Here is a 17213-nt window from a genome sequence, read left to right on the forward strand (position 1 = left end):
CAGCTCTATCGCTGGTTCTCACTTTGGCTAAGGCAGTGACTGATCTGTGTGTGCTTTCCACCCTTGCTGTCTACAGATAAGACAGGATTTGATTAGTGCCACACATAAAATCTGTCCTTTGTGTGTTAAACCTTTTGGAAGTTAGCTTAGTTCAAGGACAATTCAAACTGAAGTTCTATTTACGTTCCCCTAGAGAGAGGAGCACCTGCATTGTCTTAGACCTTTGTGCATATTGTTATTACTTGGAAAGCACAGCAATGCTCAGACATACTAAACAGTTGTTTGTTTGCTATGGAGATGGCTGGCAAACTACCTCTTGAGACAAGGTTATTCATTTGCTTTGTGACAGCATTTTACAAGCTCTAGATGCTCTTGTGGCTATACTGCAGGAATAGTACACGACCTGTAATGTATGAAATCAACATTTCTTTTATGTTAAAAAAAATAAGTAAAAAAAATGTTTATTTAAACAAAATGTAAAACAATGGGAAATTTCAATGTGTTGCTGCTGGGTACATGAAGTAAATGACATAAAAAGGCCGTAAAGCCACTGTGAAAGGTTACCAAAAGCCGATACACTATACTATGATACTATGAAGTAGACTCAATGGACATTTTATTAGTTACACCTTGCCATTACCAAGTCACCCCTGTTTGCCTTCAGAACTGCCTTAATTCTTTTGGCATAGACACAACAAGGTGCTGGAAACATTCTTCACAGATTGAGTCCATATTGATGAGACAGCATCACATAGATTTACTCTTGCAAATCCATTATGTGAATCTCTCGCTCCACCACACCACAGAGGTGCTCTAGTGATTGAAATTAAGATTTTCTGAATGCAAAGTCCATTTCAGTACAGTGAACTCATAGTCACAGTAAAAAAAACAGTTTGGGAAGATCTGAGATTTGTAACATGATGCTTTGGTCATAAAGGAATGGATTATTATTATTATTAAGAAATGCATTACTGTTGTCTTCCTATCGGCTCAAAGCCCAGAGAACTGCTGCTTGTGGGATATTTTCTCTGTTTTTGAATCTTTAACTGAAATCTCTTGAGATATCAGCAGTTTCTGAAATACTCAGAGCAGCTGTCTGACACCAACAACCATCCCACCTTCAAAGTCACATAAGTAACCTTTCTTCACCATTATGATGCTCAATATAAATTTCAGTAGGTCGCCCCGACAATGCAACAGTGATAAGAACAAAATAGAATATTCTTGCAAAATAGGAAAAAAAATAGTTATAATTTTTTTTTTTTTAAATGAGAAGCTCTGAGGAAGAGATGCCGTACTTTATGCACACCTTTTTTTTCCTCGTGTCATCTCAGTGACTGGATTACTTCAAATTAGAAGTGAGGAAAAGTGAAGCCCAAATGTAAGTGAAGGAGAGTAACCGGGAGATTTTATTTTTGTTTTTAATTTGTCTTTTTTCCTATGGAAAAACACACCAACGTCCCTGTTAAACTAACTCTAAACACAGTCAACACTTTCTCCACGGTTTTGATTTTTTGTTGGGTTTTTTTAGATTTAAATTTTTTTTTATTGATGTAGCATTGAGAAATGTGGACAACCCCTCCAACATTTTGGCTCATCTAAAACTAAAGGTAGTATGTATACAATTCCCAAAGGCAAAGTTTCCAAAACTGCCTAAAATTAAAAAAAAATATATATATATATATATATATATGTGTCTGCTTGTGTACCTGTGTGTGTGTGTGTGTGTGTGTGTGTGTGTGTGTGTGTGTGTGTGTGTGTGTGTGTGTGTGTGTGTGTGTATATGTATATATAACTATAGCCAATTGCTCCAATGACTTTTTTCTTAATGTGAATTTAAATACAACATCCATCAGTGTCTCAAAGAGCAATTTACAGAGTTAAAGTATATTTTTTTTCTTCTTCAATTAAATGACTTCTGACTGTGAAATCCTTTAAAGAATGGTTATAGAAGCCATCAAAAGTTTTTTAAATAGAACAAGTAAGCACACTTTTTTTTTGTCCCAGGGATGTCTTCACGTTTTGCCACAGTCCCCCTGGGTGTCATGTTCAATAGCCTGTGTTTATGAGAGAAGGGAATATTCACAGTGTCAGTGTATCACCCAGCAGGATAGTTTAGCTGATACTCTGTATCAACGCTTTAATTAGTATTGTGTTGTGGCGAAAGAACAACTCCTTATTTCCTGTCAACATGCCCCTGTGGGCTAGCGATTAATAAAAACCACCTCAAAGATTAGGTTCTCACCACTGCACTGCAATGAGTTCTAGATGAGGTTGTGATTAGAACATAGATTACGTTGAAAGACAACTAAATGTGTGGACTGCTTGTGCTCCGCTTTGGTCGCACCACATACTGTTCACTGACACACACAAAAAAAACTGTTCAGCATACAGAGGTCTATGTGGTGGAGGGACACACCACAACTTTATTACAACATATGAACAGCAGGATGGGTTTATGAAGCAATCTGACATATGTCTAGCACTGCTGCTCCTACATTTTAATGTCACTGTGCCAGCATGCGTCTGCATCACATACTAAGTTAGTAACATGCAGCCTCACAGCTGTATCCTTTGTTTATCCATAAATCAAGTGAAGTATTAAGTCATGTATATGAATTTAAAACAGATATTTAAGCCTTCAAAATTCTCGCAAGCTAGCTAAAAGATGTTAGTTATTCTACACCACTTCCTGCAGAGATCTCATTGCTTGGGCAAAGTTACAGACAAGTTACAGCATCCAGGGTGGGAGGAAAGGAGACCTAGTTTCCATGCCAACAGCCTTTACCCACATATGGCAACTGCTTCCTGGCACAGAAACCCATTTAAATGCAGATACTCAATCACCATAGAAAATTACTGAAAATAATCAGGCCAGATAGTGACCACTCGAACTGAATTGGAGGTGGAGGACGAATAATTGAAAATTAAAAAAAGAACACAAAAATAGGACAAAACAGCAGAGCCTCTTTGAGACTGATAGGATGTGATAGAAATCTGTAGCAGCACACCGTCTTAGTGTCCATCTGGGAACAGCAGGTATGGGATGTGTGTAGATGAAGATCGCCATCCTCTTGTACAGTTTACAATGTAATGGGTCCATCTAGACAAAACATCATTTCACATCATTTGAATTAGGTACTCGCTTCATAATACTAAACTACTGGGCTGCTCCACTCAATAGCTTAACAGCCCCATAAAACATGTTTGCCTCTATATATTTACATGTTCCAGATTCTACCTCAGGCACTCAGCCAAGCTGATTTATTATCAGCAGGTCACACCTGTAAATACTGCAGATGGAAAAAGATCGTAAATAACACATTTTCAGTTTTGGATTAATGCATATTTACTGTTCTAGTGGGCACTGGGCGTCTATGATTGAATACAGCGATAAACTACAGTAACACTAAAGTGTCTGAGTAAAGAAAAGACATTCCCCAGTAAAACAGGCTCAGTGATGTGTTTTAATAGGTATTTTATACAAGAACGGAGCCAGTAGTTCTGGGAGTGCTAATGCAGAGACCACTTATAAAGTAGGATCATTGTTCATTGTTGGATTTCATGACAGAAAAATAAAATACAAGAAGATTTATTCATTAGGGAAAGATAGGTTGAGCAGGTGAGTACACCCACAATTCCTCTAATAAATTGCTGTTATAAACCATTGGTAATGTAAAGATATATACATCATAATTAAACTTTGTTGATCCGTAAATATTAATATAGACTTTATTAATGCCACACTGGAAGAAACTCACCTGTTACAGCAGCACAAAATAAGGCGCAGCTCATAAAATGCTAAAACTGCTAAAAATGGATCAATTCCAGTAATATTTGTAAATATAAGCATGTATCCTTTTATTTCTTATGTATAAAGATTTGTTCCCCATTAAAAACTCAGATTTGTCTTTTATTATTCTAACTTTTGAAAAGCCTCCTGCTGCCTTACAACCGATCAATTGTATGTGCTATACTTCCTGCAAGCATGCATGCACATTTGAGCGGATGGCTACCCAAGTGAATACACAGAGGCACTTAAGACTGCCTCTATTATATCTCGGGGCACAATGGCTGTTCAAAGCTAGGCCAAGCGTTCAATACAGATGAAGCCCAAATATTTTCAGACCCATAGATTTGTTTCTCTGAGTTGCATTAAAAGACACATCCAGGGCAAAGATAAAATTACTTCCATGTGACAGCAGGCTGTTAACTCCAGTACCTCATATCCCCCTGGCCCCACTGCTGGACTGGGTGTCCCCTTGTATCGATTGGAATAAAACTAAGTGGTATAATTCCTGCATGCCAGCACAAAGGAACAGGGCAAACTGTCTGTGGTGCTTCCTGACTATGTGTGTTTATCTGCATGACAAATCTTAAAAACAAACACAACTGCTCCGAAAGAGCGCTGTTTAAAGAACAAAACAATTTCAGGAATTTTCTTGAAGATTTAGAAGAGACTGTTCATGTAAATCCCTCGTGCTGCGGCTGACTAATATAACTATGAAATGTGCAACACTAGAGTATCCCAACAAAACTTACAGGCTAGTTTCTTTCATTTTATGATTTTTCTTACATTTCTTTCATTGTAACCTTGAAAGACTGTTTGAAATATTTATTTGAATTCTTGCTTTTGTACTGTAGAGTGATGCAACACCTCAGAGCCAGTGTGTGAGTTTGTGCGTGCTGCAAAGAAGCTGCCTTTAGACAATATGAAGGAGGAGCGTGTAACAAAAACAGGATACTTTTACTTTTGCATGTGCTCAAAATAAAATCCGACCAATCCGGTGGCACGCTTGGGGCCCAGACAGACTATTCTCTAGCTACAAAGGCACAAGAACGAGCACTGACTTAGACATTACAGCTCAAATGAGGAGGGTGGGGGGTTCTCTTTGCCCCTTGGGCAGAGACAATGGAGACTAGACCCACATACAGTCTCCATTGTTGATACAATATTGACATGGCACTAATAGCTCTGGCTACGGGACAGAGTAGAAGAGCAACCAAGCAGGATGGAAATCGCGTGAAGGCCAGGCATACCCCTTGCTGTATCCTCTCCACAACACACTTTAGCTAAACAACAAGCACCAATCTATTTGTCTCTGTACATTACCCTCAGATGCTTGACCACTACAGGCACACTCCCTCAGGAGTTCCAGACTAAAGTTTTAAGTCCCACCCACACACGCATACACACACTAAACCGGCTTCTGAACTGAAACGAGAGCATTATCCCAAAAAGAAGACTCACGCTCAAGCCTTTAAAAAAAGTGCTTACAATCTTTTTCTTTGGCTGCTTATCTGCATCTGTTTGAACGTGCAGAACGCCCCTGATGACTTCACCACACACAGATACATGCAGTCTGGCTCTTCTGTCAGGGTCACTTAAGAAAATATGTTCCAAATGCCATTTCATTCCTGCTGGCAACCAAAACAGTTTGTAGTAATAAGACCAAATGCATGCTTAACACCATTCACAGCCATCATAACTCATTTTGCATGGATGACTTTCTGAGAGGAATCTGATTCATCTTCGAAAGCATCGCTTTGATTATTTTTTTTTTTTTTTTTTTTTTTTGTTACACCGACTGTAGGTATCCAGTCGTGATAATTTGTTCTATAAATACAATTCTAAGTTATTATGTCCATAGTTCATTCAAAAAAAAAGAAAAGAAAAGGAAGGGAAAAAAGAAAATACTGGCACATCAGTGTTTGGGAGACGATAAAGAGAAGATCGGAAGAGAGTTTTCATCATCTTTCCCATCATTCAGAAGCGAAAGGTACAGAGCTGTTATGAAGCTGAAATACTTTTATCATAAAACACTGAAAGCACAGCCAAGAAATGATGCTATACTCTGAAAAAAAGAAAAAGTGCTGCGTGTATGATGTCAATACAAGCCACATATTCAGTGTTAGCAAAGCTTTCAGACATCTTAGTGATTCAAATCTTAAGAACCAATTTGAATCAATTTGATACACAATGCCATCCTAAATGGGACTAAAACACCCTTCAAATATAAAAATGTAAGATTGCCAACTAAGACATCAGTGTTGCCACTACTGATGTCTTTCATTTGCTTAAAAATGATGCCAAGTGACTGATATTTCCACTTCTATGTGCAGCTTCAGAGGGATGGACGTTTTCGTAGGATAGATATAATTGTACCAGTTACAGTACAACAAATCAGTCTGCTGTAAAGCAGCATGTCTAAGTCAAAAAGTAAAATTTTTTATGGACAAGCCCAAGAGATGCATTGTAACTTTAATTAAATTGTATAAAACCACTGTTTAATAGCCTGGATTATCTTTCAGTTTTTACAATGAAAAAAACCTTTTTTTGCATTGAATAACTGAAAAACTTCAGAATAAATAAATAAAAGTGTATTCTTAAAAATGATTACAATGAGTAATGAAAAAGTTAATTAACAACAAAAGCACAAAGTATTGGGATCAAAATGATGCTTATTTTCAGCTTGTAAGCTAAATATTTAGAAACTAAATTGTGGTATTATGCTGTCACACATGTACAATTCACCCTGGCTGAATATTATGGGGCCAGGAGCTGTTAGGTGATTTTTCCCTTCCTTGAGATAAGGCAAGATTGGAGAAATATCTAGAAATGCACATAGCTCCCCAAGTAAGTGGCTTACACAGAGGCCCAGTGCTTTGTTGTAAATTGCCTGCATTTCAGCTTATGCAAATATATCAGGTAAAAAAAAGTGATGTGTTCTTCAGAAATGCTGCTATCCTTCTTTTTGCGCCCCCCTCCCCCCTTCTATATATCCCCATGACAATCCATCAACAGAGATAAAACCCGACCATCTCAAGCTTCATTTTTCTCACTCACAGATATTTCCTTCAGCAGACCCGGGCTCTCTTGAGTCGCTATTCTGAGAACTAGCTCAGTTCATCTGTAGTGAAAGAAATTTCTTGGAAAGTATGTTTTTGTGGTTACATATTAAATCCCTCGGGTGTACACATTCATCCATCCCATTGCTTTGTCAGGTCAGTAGGAATAATGAGACTAGCTACAGTAACTAGACTTAGGTAGAGCAGTTCCGCTCCGATATAATATATGCAAACATGCCCCATGAGTCTTCCTGCTCCCAATGTTGTCAATGAGCTCTGTGGGTCAGAACAGGATGAATATGTATGACAGAAGAAAAGGAGAAAAAATAACGTTCCAAGCTGGATTTCTTTTCCTTTTAACGCACAAGTTAGGTTCACACGGAGTTCACCGGCAGAAATATGCCCCCAGCACAGCCCTATTTCCTCTGTTGATCCAAACACGGCCCGAAGAATGGAAGGTAGAACAGAACAAGCAAAGGAGGCGCAGGTTCACAGCAAACTTATACTCAAACATATCATGGACAGAAGAATCCTTTTAGTCTTATCTCTGGCTGCAGATATGTTGGAGGTATAGGGCTGCATGAGAATCTATTAACACTTTCAGTTGATAACAAAAGACAGGGGTCTTATCAAGCAGCTAGAAGTGAAACAAAATGCATTAACATTTATGGTGCTCTCTCCTCTGCTTTTGTGTCATCTCTAGAGTGCCCACTCTGTTCCTCTCTCCTTAATGCACTTCGGCACTTTGCTCATTCACCTCTTGCTGTGTGAACTGCTGCAGAAGAAAATAATGACCAAACAAAAATCCCTTATGCATGTTTTGCATAAGGAAGTAGCCCAATTTTCAAAAGGTGGAGGAGACATTACCCTTGTTCGCTCGAAACCTTAACATTAATGAGCACAAAACCAAAAGTCCATTTAAGCATCTTTAAGAGAGATTAATAACACGGAACTTTAAATCACATCATGGGGCTCCGATAAAGTTTTAATGGGTGGGCATACGAGCATTTATGGGTTGCAAATGCCTTATTTGGGGTAATGTTGATGTATGAATGCGTTCCAGTACAATTGCAATAAATAACAAGCGCTGTTATTTGTTTTCAGCTCATGATGTATTTGTTTACGTCTTTAGCTTGTTGTTGATGTTTTATTTATCAGAACACAATGTGCGTTGCTCCCTCTAGCGGTACAAATCTCAAATTTTAATGAGCTTTCACCGAACTGTCAGACGCTATGTGTCAAAGTTTCTGCCCTGCAAAGCTGCAACAGCTGCCGCCGCCCTCAGTGAAAGACAACCTATTCAAAGCCGAGCTACGGAAATACTGAGATTCATTCTAACCGCGTTTTGACATATCAGTCACTAGTTACAGTACCCAGCACGGTTTACAAACCCGGAGAGTTTACAAAACAAGTACACCAAGTTTCTGGCAAACGACGTGCTTCGTGAGGACACAAATATAGAACAGAAACAGGAAACAATAATGAGCCTGAGTCTGAACGCTGTGTGAAAGCAAGGGATAAAAATGGCGCTCCTGTTAATGATAACACCCACCTTTAAATGTCTAATACCAAGATTTTCTTGGCCGCGTTCAAATAGGTTAACAGATGGAATGAATTATCTGTCTAATACTGTGAAATGTGTACAGGGCTTTTTTTATTTTTGTGTGACTCACACAAGGAAATGAAATGGTGAAAAATAAAACATCATCATAGTATTGGGGGGCTTAAAAAAAAGCATGCCAACAAGTAATGATGGCTTTGTTCTTTTCTGACTTTCAAATAAGAACTAGAGGGATTTTAAGCTTTGAGAACAAGTAAAGGTGGAATCCTACCGTCATTACACAGCGGTCCTCCAAATGTCGTCATGCTGCAGTCACAACTGAAGCCCTCCCACTGCTGAAGACACACACCTTGGTTGGCACATGAGTCCTCCTGGCAGGTAGTGCTGGGACCTGAATATGGAGACAAACAGATATCTGGTGAGGACAATTTTTTTAATACTAATAAATACCTATGGACTCTAGAGTGAAATTAAATATTAAAGCACACACAAAAAAACATAGAATACTAGCTGTGTACAAACCCTGCGATAAAAGGCAGCGAACTCAACTGTATTCAGCAAACACACACAACCAAAAATGATAAAAATGTAAATAATTTTAACGCTTGAGTTAGACTTCCATTAGTAATTTAATTATTTTCTTCCATATAGTCACATTTAATGCATAACAGCAATTTAATCCACTCAATTCCATTTTTTCTCCGAATCATCACCTGTCAATGAGCTCAGTGTGCTATACCTAACCGGGCAAGGATGCTCATTTCTTAAGGTGCAGAGGTCCGTGTACTTTTAAACTGCACTGTATTGGTGCTTCCTGTGAAAGTGTTTAATCTTCATGCTTGTGGATTATTTCCATTTTACCACCAGTGTATTCATCCTCCAGAAGCATACAGCTGTGTGGCCTCTACAGACACTTTTTTCACAGCAGCCACTTTGACATGAAAGAGTAGGCAAGCACAGGTGTTGGTAATCACATTAATTAAGCAATAATTACCTAAAAACAACAGAACCGTTCTCCATGACATCAGCAGCACCTGTGTTTACCAGCTATGGAAAAAAAGGTCCATTGCGAGGCTATTATGTTTGTGTTAGTACAATTCATGTTAAAATGTGAGTGTGAAGCCAAGTGTTAATGTGTAAATGTTGTATTTTATGAGACATAGTAATTTCTAACAATCTGTATTTAGACTACGTTAGTCTAGCAAGTTTACACATTAACAGTATTATCAATGTCAGGATCTATACTTATGATTCATGACATACAATCGGAACAAAATGAGCACTTTTTAATAGTTTAGTTATAATCAATGCACTGAGGAGGGCTATTTTTTGTTGCTGTTTTTTATTTATTTACTCATGAGAGATTGAAAAAACAGGAAAATTGCAGAATGGCAATCGCATTCTTACACATTTTTTTAATGTATTGGAGCCACAGTAGCTCCTTTTCCGATTCAAGAGTAGCTATGGTAACTGGTTAATAGTTTCAGCATTTGCTGTACCCTGCTCAAGGCTGAATAATGCAGGGGGGAAGCAGAGGGCATTCAGCAACATGAAAAAAGAAATGAATTCCTGATTGCTTTTGTCAAATATTTCTCTGAATGCAAAAAAGTTCCTCTCGCTACATTCTACATAATATATTATAGTGCCTATTAAATCTTTTATAACATCCCTAATAAATCACATCTGCAATTCATCCTCATTTCTGACTCACTTATGATTGAAGTAAACAGATGTGTTATGGCATACTTAGAATAATTTCAAACAATTAACATACAGAGTTATTCATCTTAAGAGTTCCAATTCATCTGACTTCTGCTGATGTAGCAGAGCATGAATCCCAGCTGAGAAAACGGTGACGCTCATTTCTAACACTAATAAATGAATATGTATTAACATGTTTTAAAAATAAAATCTGATGAAATATTTGTGAGGGACCTTTTTATGGTAGATGCAGCAGATTTAGTGAGCTTGACCTTTTGGGAAGGTCTGATCGTGTTTGGAGTCCAATGATTTGTCTTTGTGAGTTTGCCTCTTTGGAGGCCCTCAACAGACAACCTGGCTTCTATTATCTAATTTGGGAGTGCAGAACTTTGCACCGTTCCCTCATTTTATACACATAATGGTGCATTTATCTAGAATTTCTACTACACTACATTCACAGAATTGAGCAAGAGTCTCAAGCCACTTTTCATTTCTAGATTTTGCTGGGAAAAAGTGATTTATTGAAACATATGCAAACATACCTGGAAATAAAGCATATAAGGCAAAAACACAAGTTGCACCATTCTAACAAACTTTAAAGTCGATATTTGGTACGACCACCTTTATTCTTCAGCAAAGCCTAAACTCTTTTGGCGAGCTTTCATTTTATTTCTTTAAGCAGTCTTCATGAATAGTTCTCCAGGATTCTTGAAAGAAATTGAAAGCTCTTCTTTAGATGCTGGCTGCCTTTTATTTTGTTCTCTGTCGAGATGATCCCACACTGCTTCAGTAATTCACTGGCAGTGTGTTTGGGATCATTGTCGTGCCGAAAAATGAAAATGTTGCCAGTCAGGCACTTTCCAAATGGCATTGAACGGTGGTTCAAAATCTCATGGCACTTTTCTGAGTTTCATTAGAATTTCATTAGTTTTGACTAGATCGCAAACACCACTGGCTGAAATGTAGCGTCAGAATATGGCAAAACCTCCATCATGTTTTAAAGATTGTTGCAGACACTCACTGTTGTATCTCTCTTCTAAACTCCTCCATCCTCCAATGATGATGACTTGAACCAAAAATGTCAAATTTGGATTTATCAGACCCATTGCAACTGATTCTCAGTCCTTTCTGTGTGTAATTCGGCACACCTGTTCTCCCTGTTTCCCTTCCTTAAGATGACTTCTTGACAGGTACTACTCCACTGAAACCATTTCTGATCAGTCTTCAGTGAACAGTAGATGGATCAGATGGTTCTCTTTCATAGCATTCGTTTCGTGTCTCACTATGGGAACGCCTCCTGCGTGACCTCATCAGAAGCTCAAATACCATTACGCCAGCCCTTACAGGCTGGCTAGGTGACGCCCATGTCAGGAGGGGCCAGTGCCTCCCTATATAATAGGCTGACATAGCGTCAGATGTCATTCAAAAACCTCTCCTCGCTTCTCACAGAAGCCTGTAGACAACTGTCCTATTGGGTCCTAAAGCTAAACAACTCGGTCGCCGGGCGCTTTGTTCCCAGCTTTTCAGTTGTCCACTAGCATACAAGCAGTTGCAATACTGTTCTGTGGCTAGTGCGGGTGCCAAGTAGCAATACTTTCAACGAAGTTGCAAAACTTTGTCCTTGCAGCAAGAAGATTTCTGCCTGGGATACACACCCCGTGTGTGTGGCATGCCTGGGTTTATCTCACGCTCAGGCTGCCTTGACACCCGCACAAGACTGTATCCACTGCGCGGCTTTCCCACGCAAACTACTCCGCCGCAGGCTAGCTCGCCAGGCTAACCTGTCGGGTGGCGACCCTTTGCTGTGTGAGGCTGCTGCAGCGCAAGGAGAAACTGAGATGCCCGATGATTTGGCCGCAACGGCAGGGCCGAGCTGGGCAGAGGCAGACCCTCAGCCCATCGCGACCGCTTTCCCGTCGCTGGAGGCACACGGAGATCGTGTGTTTTTCCGCGATGCTGGAGTCACCAAGGGAGGAGATGCTAACGAGGACGGAGATGAGTCGGCTGACTAGGAGCTCCTGCTGTCTGACGACGGCGAGGAGGAAGATTCCACCTCCTTGGCTAGCATCAGCTGGGCTGCAAAGCCCTTGGCTACCGGCGAGGTTGAAAAACCGACACCGCCGTCTCCCCTGGATCTTGACATGCAGGACATGTGCAAGCGCGCAGCCGCTAGGCTCAACATCCCGTGGCCCGCCATACAAACAGAGGTTGTAAAGTCTCGTTTTGACGGTAAGAAATTGCCAAAGGCGAAAAAGACGGGGAAGCATGTGTTGCCTGTTTTCCCTGAGCTACTCGATGAGATAGCGGTGACGTGGAAAGCAAAACCTTACAGCGAGAAACACCCCATCGTGGGGAGCTCCCTGCTGGATTGTGAGGGGATGGAGTCTATCGGCCTCCGCCAGATGCCACAAGTGGAGCCGTTGGTGGCGAGCCATCTTCACCCGAAGATGTCTCTGTCCTCATCGGCTCCATCTCTCCCCTCCAAAACAGACCGCTTCCAGTCTAGCCCTACGGATAAGTGCTACAAGGCAGCAGCTCTGTCAGTAAGAGCCCACAACGCCTCTTCTATGCTAATGGCTTACCAAGCTGAGCTAGAAGAGGACATGACAGCTAACCCAGATACCACAGTGTGGGAAGAAATCTGCGTTATTACTGACCACGTCCTCCGCCTCCACAAGTTAGCCATACAGGCTACTGGGAGAGCCATGGGCCTCATGGTTCTTCAGGAGCGAGCACGCTGGCTCGGGCTCACCAACCTGACGACTAAGGAAAAAGAAGAACTCCTCGACACCCCTGTCGTCCCTCACGGTCTCACGAACCCAGTTTCCCCCCTTTATGGGCCACCCTGCCGCCTCCCAGCTCCGTTCCAGAGCAAGTTCAACGGGACATGTCCCACACAGAGTGCTTAACTCGGGCCGGCGTTCCTGTCAACGGACCCACCAGAGGGAAAGAGAGCCACAGTTCGCAGTGTTGTTTCACAAGCACTTCTCTCATGCATTCTGTATTAAAAAAGCCCCGACACGCGCATCCAGGCAGTTTGCCGAGGGCGCTGTCGAGTGTTGCAAAACACATGAAAAAATCAAACATGCTGAAAAACAGAGCACCGTCTGCCATAACGCAGCCCGTGGAGACTCGCGTTTCCACGGCTGTGATGATCCAGATGAGCCCGTCACCTCGCTCGCCTGTGACAGAGGTGACGGGACACCGAAATGGCGCATGTTTCGCGCTGCGACAACAAGGGGGCGCCAAAACGCCATATTCAGTGGATTGGCCAGTGAGCGCTCTGTCTCGCCACATGAAGAGCTGGGCCACCTGCACTCAGTCAGCATGGGTGCTGAGGACATTGAAAAAGGGCTACAGGCTGCAATTCAGTGTCGCTCCACCACATTTCAAAGAAATCGTTTACTCTCGTGCTCTGGGCGAGTCTGCCAGTTTTCTCCTGGAGGAAATTTCCACCTTGAGAGACAAAGGAGCTATAAGAGTTGTCCCTCCCGAGGAAATGCACAGCGGATTTTATTCAAGGTATTTCCTTGTGCCAAAGAAAGGGGGGAGGAGGATGAGAGCCATTCTGGATCTCCGTGCCCTGAACCGGCATTTGAGGACATACAAGTTCAGGATGTTGACGCACGCCTCGCTGCTACGGTTTGTACGAGCGGGCGACTGGTTCACATCAATCGACCTGAGGGATGCTTATTTCCACATCCCCATATATCCCCCACACCAAAAGTATCTGAGATTTGGTTTCCAGGGGATGGCATACGAGTTTGTAGTCCTGCCTTTTGGTCTCTCACTGAGCCCAAGGGTGTTTGTGACGTGCACCGAGGCAGCAGTGGTCCCGCTCAGGAAAAAGGGCATTCGGGTGGCCACATACATCGACGATTGGCTCGTGGCAGCCCCAACCCGCCAGGGAGCGACTTGTCACACAAATGCTCTCATACACCATCTGGAGAGTTTGGGTTTCCAGATAAACGTGGAAAAGAGCACATTGATGCCAACTCAATGCATTACTTTCATAGGGCTCAGCCTAGACTCCCTTCGGGTGAGGGCTTTTCTGTCCCCGGAGAGAACAGCGGCCATACAGTCATCCCTTGCACTGTTTTGCAGAGGCAACACAGTGACCCTCAAACAGTGCCAGAGGCTGCTCGGTCTGATGGCTTCTTCTCTAGTGGCGATAACACTGGGACGCCTGCACATGAGAGGCTTTCAGCGCTGGGTGGGCTTGCGGGGACTGGACCCTCACTGAGACGGCCACCGTCGCGTGAGAGTCTCTGCAGACTGTTCACTCGCTCTCCACGAGTGGAAGAGGCCAGGTTTCTTGTCTCAGGGCGTTGCCATGGGGGCAGTTTCAGCCAGGAAGGTGATTTCCACAGATGCCTCTCTTTCGGGCTGGGGCACCACCCATGAGGAAACAGTGAATGGGGAATGGGGCCCTCACATGCGCTCCACCCACATAAACTGTCTGGAACCGCTGGCGGTTCACCTGTCGCTAAAACACTTTCTCCCTTGGCTGAGAGGTCATCATGTTTTAGTGAGGTCGGACAATTCCACCGTTGTGGCCTACATCAACAGACAGGGGGGTCTGGGGTCCAAGTTACACACACTGGCACACAGACTGATAGTCTGGAGCAGTGTCCACCTGCTGTCACTGAGAGCAACTCACGTGCCGGGGATCTTGAACTTTGGAGCAGATCTTCTCTCCAGGGGCAACCTGCTGTATGGGGACTGGAAGCTTCACCCGGAGGTGGTGAAGCAGATCTAGCTGCGATTCGGTCAGGCGACCGTAGACGTTTATGCATCCAGGGAGAATGCTCAGTGTCCCCTGTTTTACTCGCTGCACCATCAGAGAGCTCCACTCGGGGTGGATGCTCTAGCTCACGAGTGGCCGAGAACCCTCCTCTATGCTTTTCCCCCAGTGGCCCTCATTTCTCCAACTCTGGCCAGAGTGAGGGAGAGAAGTCACTATATGATCCTGATAGCCCCGCACTGGCCAGGGAAACACTGGCTGGTGGAGATTTTTCAGCAGCTGTGCGGCCCACCTTGGCCGTTACCACTACGCAGAGACCTCCTGTCTCAGGCACAGGGGGAAATATTCCACCCCCACCCAGAGAGGCTAGCTCTATGGGCTTGGCCCGTGAGTGGTTTAACCTGAACACGGTGGGGCTCCCTCATAGTGTTATCGACACTATTCAGTGTTCTAGAGCATCGTCTACTCGGACGCTATATGAGCACAAGTGGCGTGTGTTTGAAAGCTGGTGCTTAGAATCACAGGCCATCCCTTTTCAGTGCTCTGTGGCTGTGATTCTGTCATTTCTTCAGGCCCTGATTGATAAGGGTAAAGCCTTCTCCACCATCAAGGTGTATTTGGCAGCAATTTCGGCCTGCCATATTGGTTTTGAGGGAAAGACTGTTGGCCAGCATCCCTTAATATGCCTTTTCATGAAGGGTGCATGGCGTAAATTGCCTACGTCTAGGCCGTTGGCTCCATCGTGGGACCTTCCCACAGTATTGGCTGCACTCTCCTGTTGCCCATTTGAACCCCTGGAACAGGTTGAGTTAAAATTTCTGTCCTTGAAGACAGCTCTTTTAATTGCTTTAGCTTCTGCTAAATGTGTGGGAGAGATCCACGCTCTCTCAGTGCATTAGTCATGCATTCAGTTCTCCTCGGATAATACGAGGGTCAGTATGCGGCTCAACCCTGCCTTTGTCCCGAAGGTTGTCGGCACATGTTCCCCTATAGAACTGCCGGCCTTTTGCCCACCGCCTTTCTCCTCAGAGGAGCAACAGCATACCTTGTGTCCAGTCCGTGCTCTGCGCATTTACATGGACCGAACCCAGAGTGTCAGACAAAGTGACCAGCTGTTCGTGTCCTGGGCTAAACCACATATGGGAAAGCCTGTGTCTAAACAGCGCCTCTCCCATTGGATAGTAGGAGCAATTGCCCTGGCCTATACTAGCAGGGGCCTTCAGCCCCCTGCTGGCTTACGTGCGCATTCCACTAGAGGTCTGGCAACCTCATGGGCTCTCTTTAGGGAAGCTTCTATTCAGGAGGTGTGTGCAGCGGAATGCTGGACCTCACCTCATACATTTGCTAGGTTTTACAGGTTAGATGTGACAGCACCTAACCTAGCACATTCAGTCCTCAGTGCAGGTTCTTCCCGGGTGGGGGCCTCTCCCCTGTGAAGTGCTGTTGGGGACAGTTGTCTTCTTAACAGGCATGTCTGGCAATCCGGGAGTCAGTATTTCTCCCATAGTGAGACACGAAACGAATGCTATGAAAGAGAACTTAAGGTTATGTATATAACCCCGGTTCTCTGAGTAGCATGAGTGAGTGTCTCACCAGACCGCCCTCCTTGCTATGGAAGCGAGGAAGAGGTGGGCTTGTTTTGAATGACATCTGACGCTATGTCAGCCTATTATATAGGGAGGCACTGGCCCCTCCTGACATGGGCGTCACCTAGCCAGCCTGTAAGGGCTGGCGTAATGGTATTTGAGCTTCTGATGAGGTCACGCAGGAGGCGTTCCCATAGTGAGACACTCACTCATGCTACTCAGAGAACCGGGGTTATATACATAACCTTAAGATCTTTCACATCTTTGCTGGAGTTTCTTAGCTATGTCAAATGGAAAGTCCATTCTCCCTGCAGCACGGACTACACTGCCCATGAGGCTACATTCTTTAGGGCTATGCCTGTAGCATTCTGCCTATTAGCTTAGCACAACAACAAAAAGGCGCTCTCTCACCCAGGAAACACGCAGAGCGAGAGCGTCCCCCTGTAACCATGGCAGCCGCAACGCTGCCGCCTGGAACTACAGAACATAGCTGTCAAACAAAACCGAAACAGTCCTGACCTGCGACAATATGAAATTATGAAACAGGAAAGTACCCCCGTGTAATCCATTTATTTCAACAAAGTAACTGTATTCTAAATACCACCTTTTTAAACGGTAACGGTAACGGAATACAGTTACTCATATTTTGTATTTTAAATACGTAACGGCGGTACATGTATTCCATTACTCCCCAACACTGGTAGTCAGTTACGTGTAGACCAAACTACACAACTGTATCATGCTTGAATGATTCATATGTCAGTGCAAAGTT

At 43.2% G+C, this 17213-nt stretch overlaps 1 protein-coding gene across 6 annotated transcripts in view; it reads right to left on the minus strand.

The window, feature by feature from the left end:
* The window catches only part of LOC308388587 (neurexin-1a-like), a 270320-nt gene that overhangs the window by 118187 nt on the left and 134920 nt on the right, over nt 1–17213 (minus strand). For all 6 annotated transcript variants that reach the window (XM_080869385.1, XM_080869389.1, XM_080869388.1 and 3 more), the window contains one exon: nt 8682–8801. In XM_080869385.1, coding sequence (XP_080725511.1) covers nt 8682–8801 — 120 coding nt within the window. The remainder of the gene's footprint in view (nt 1–8681; nt 8802–17213) is intronic.

This window comes from Rhamphochromis sp. 'chilingali' (assembly GCF_963969265.1).
Source record: "Rhamphochromis sp. 'chilingali' genome assembly, chromosome: 20".
NCBI lineage: Eukaryota > Metazoa > Chordata > Actinopteri > Cichliformes > Cichlidae > Rhamphochromis > Rhamphochromis sp. 'chilingali'.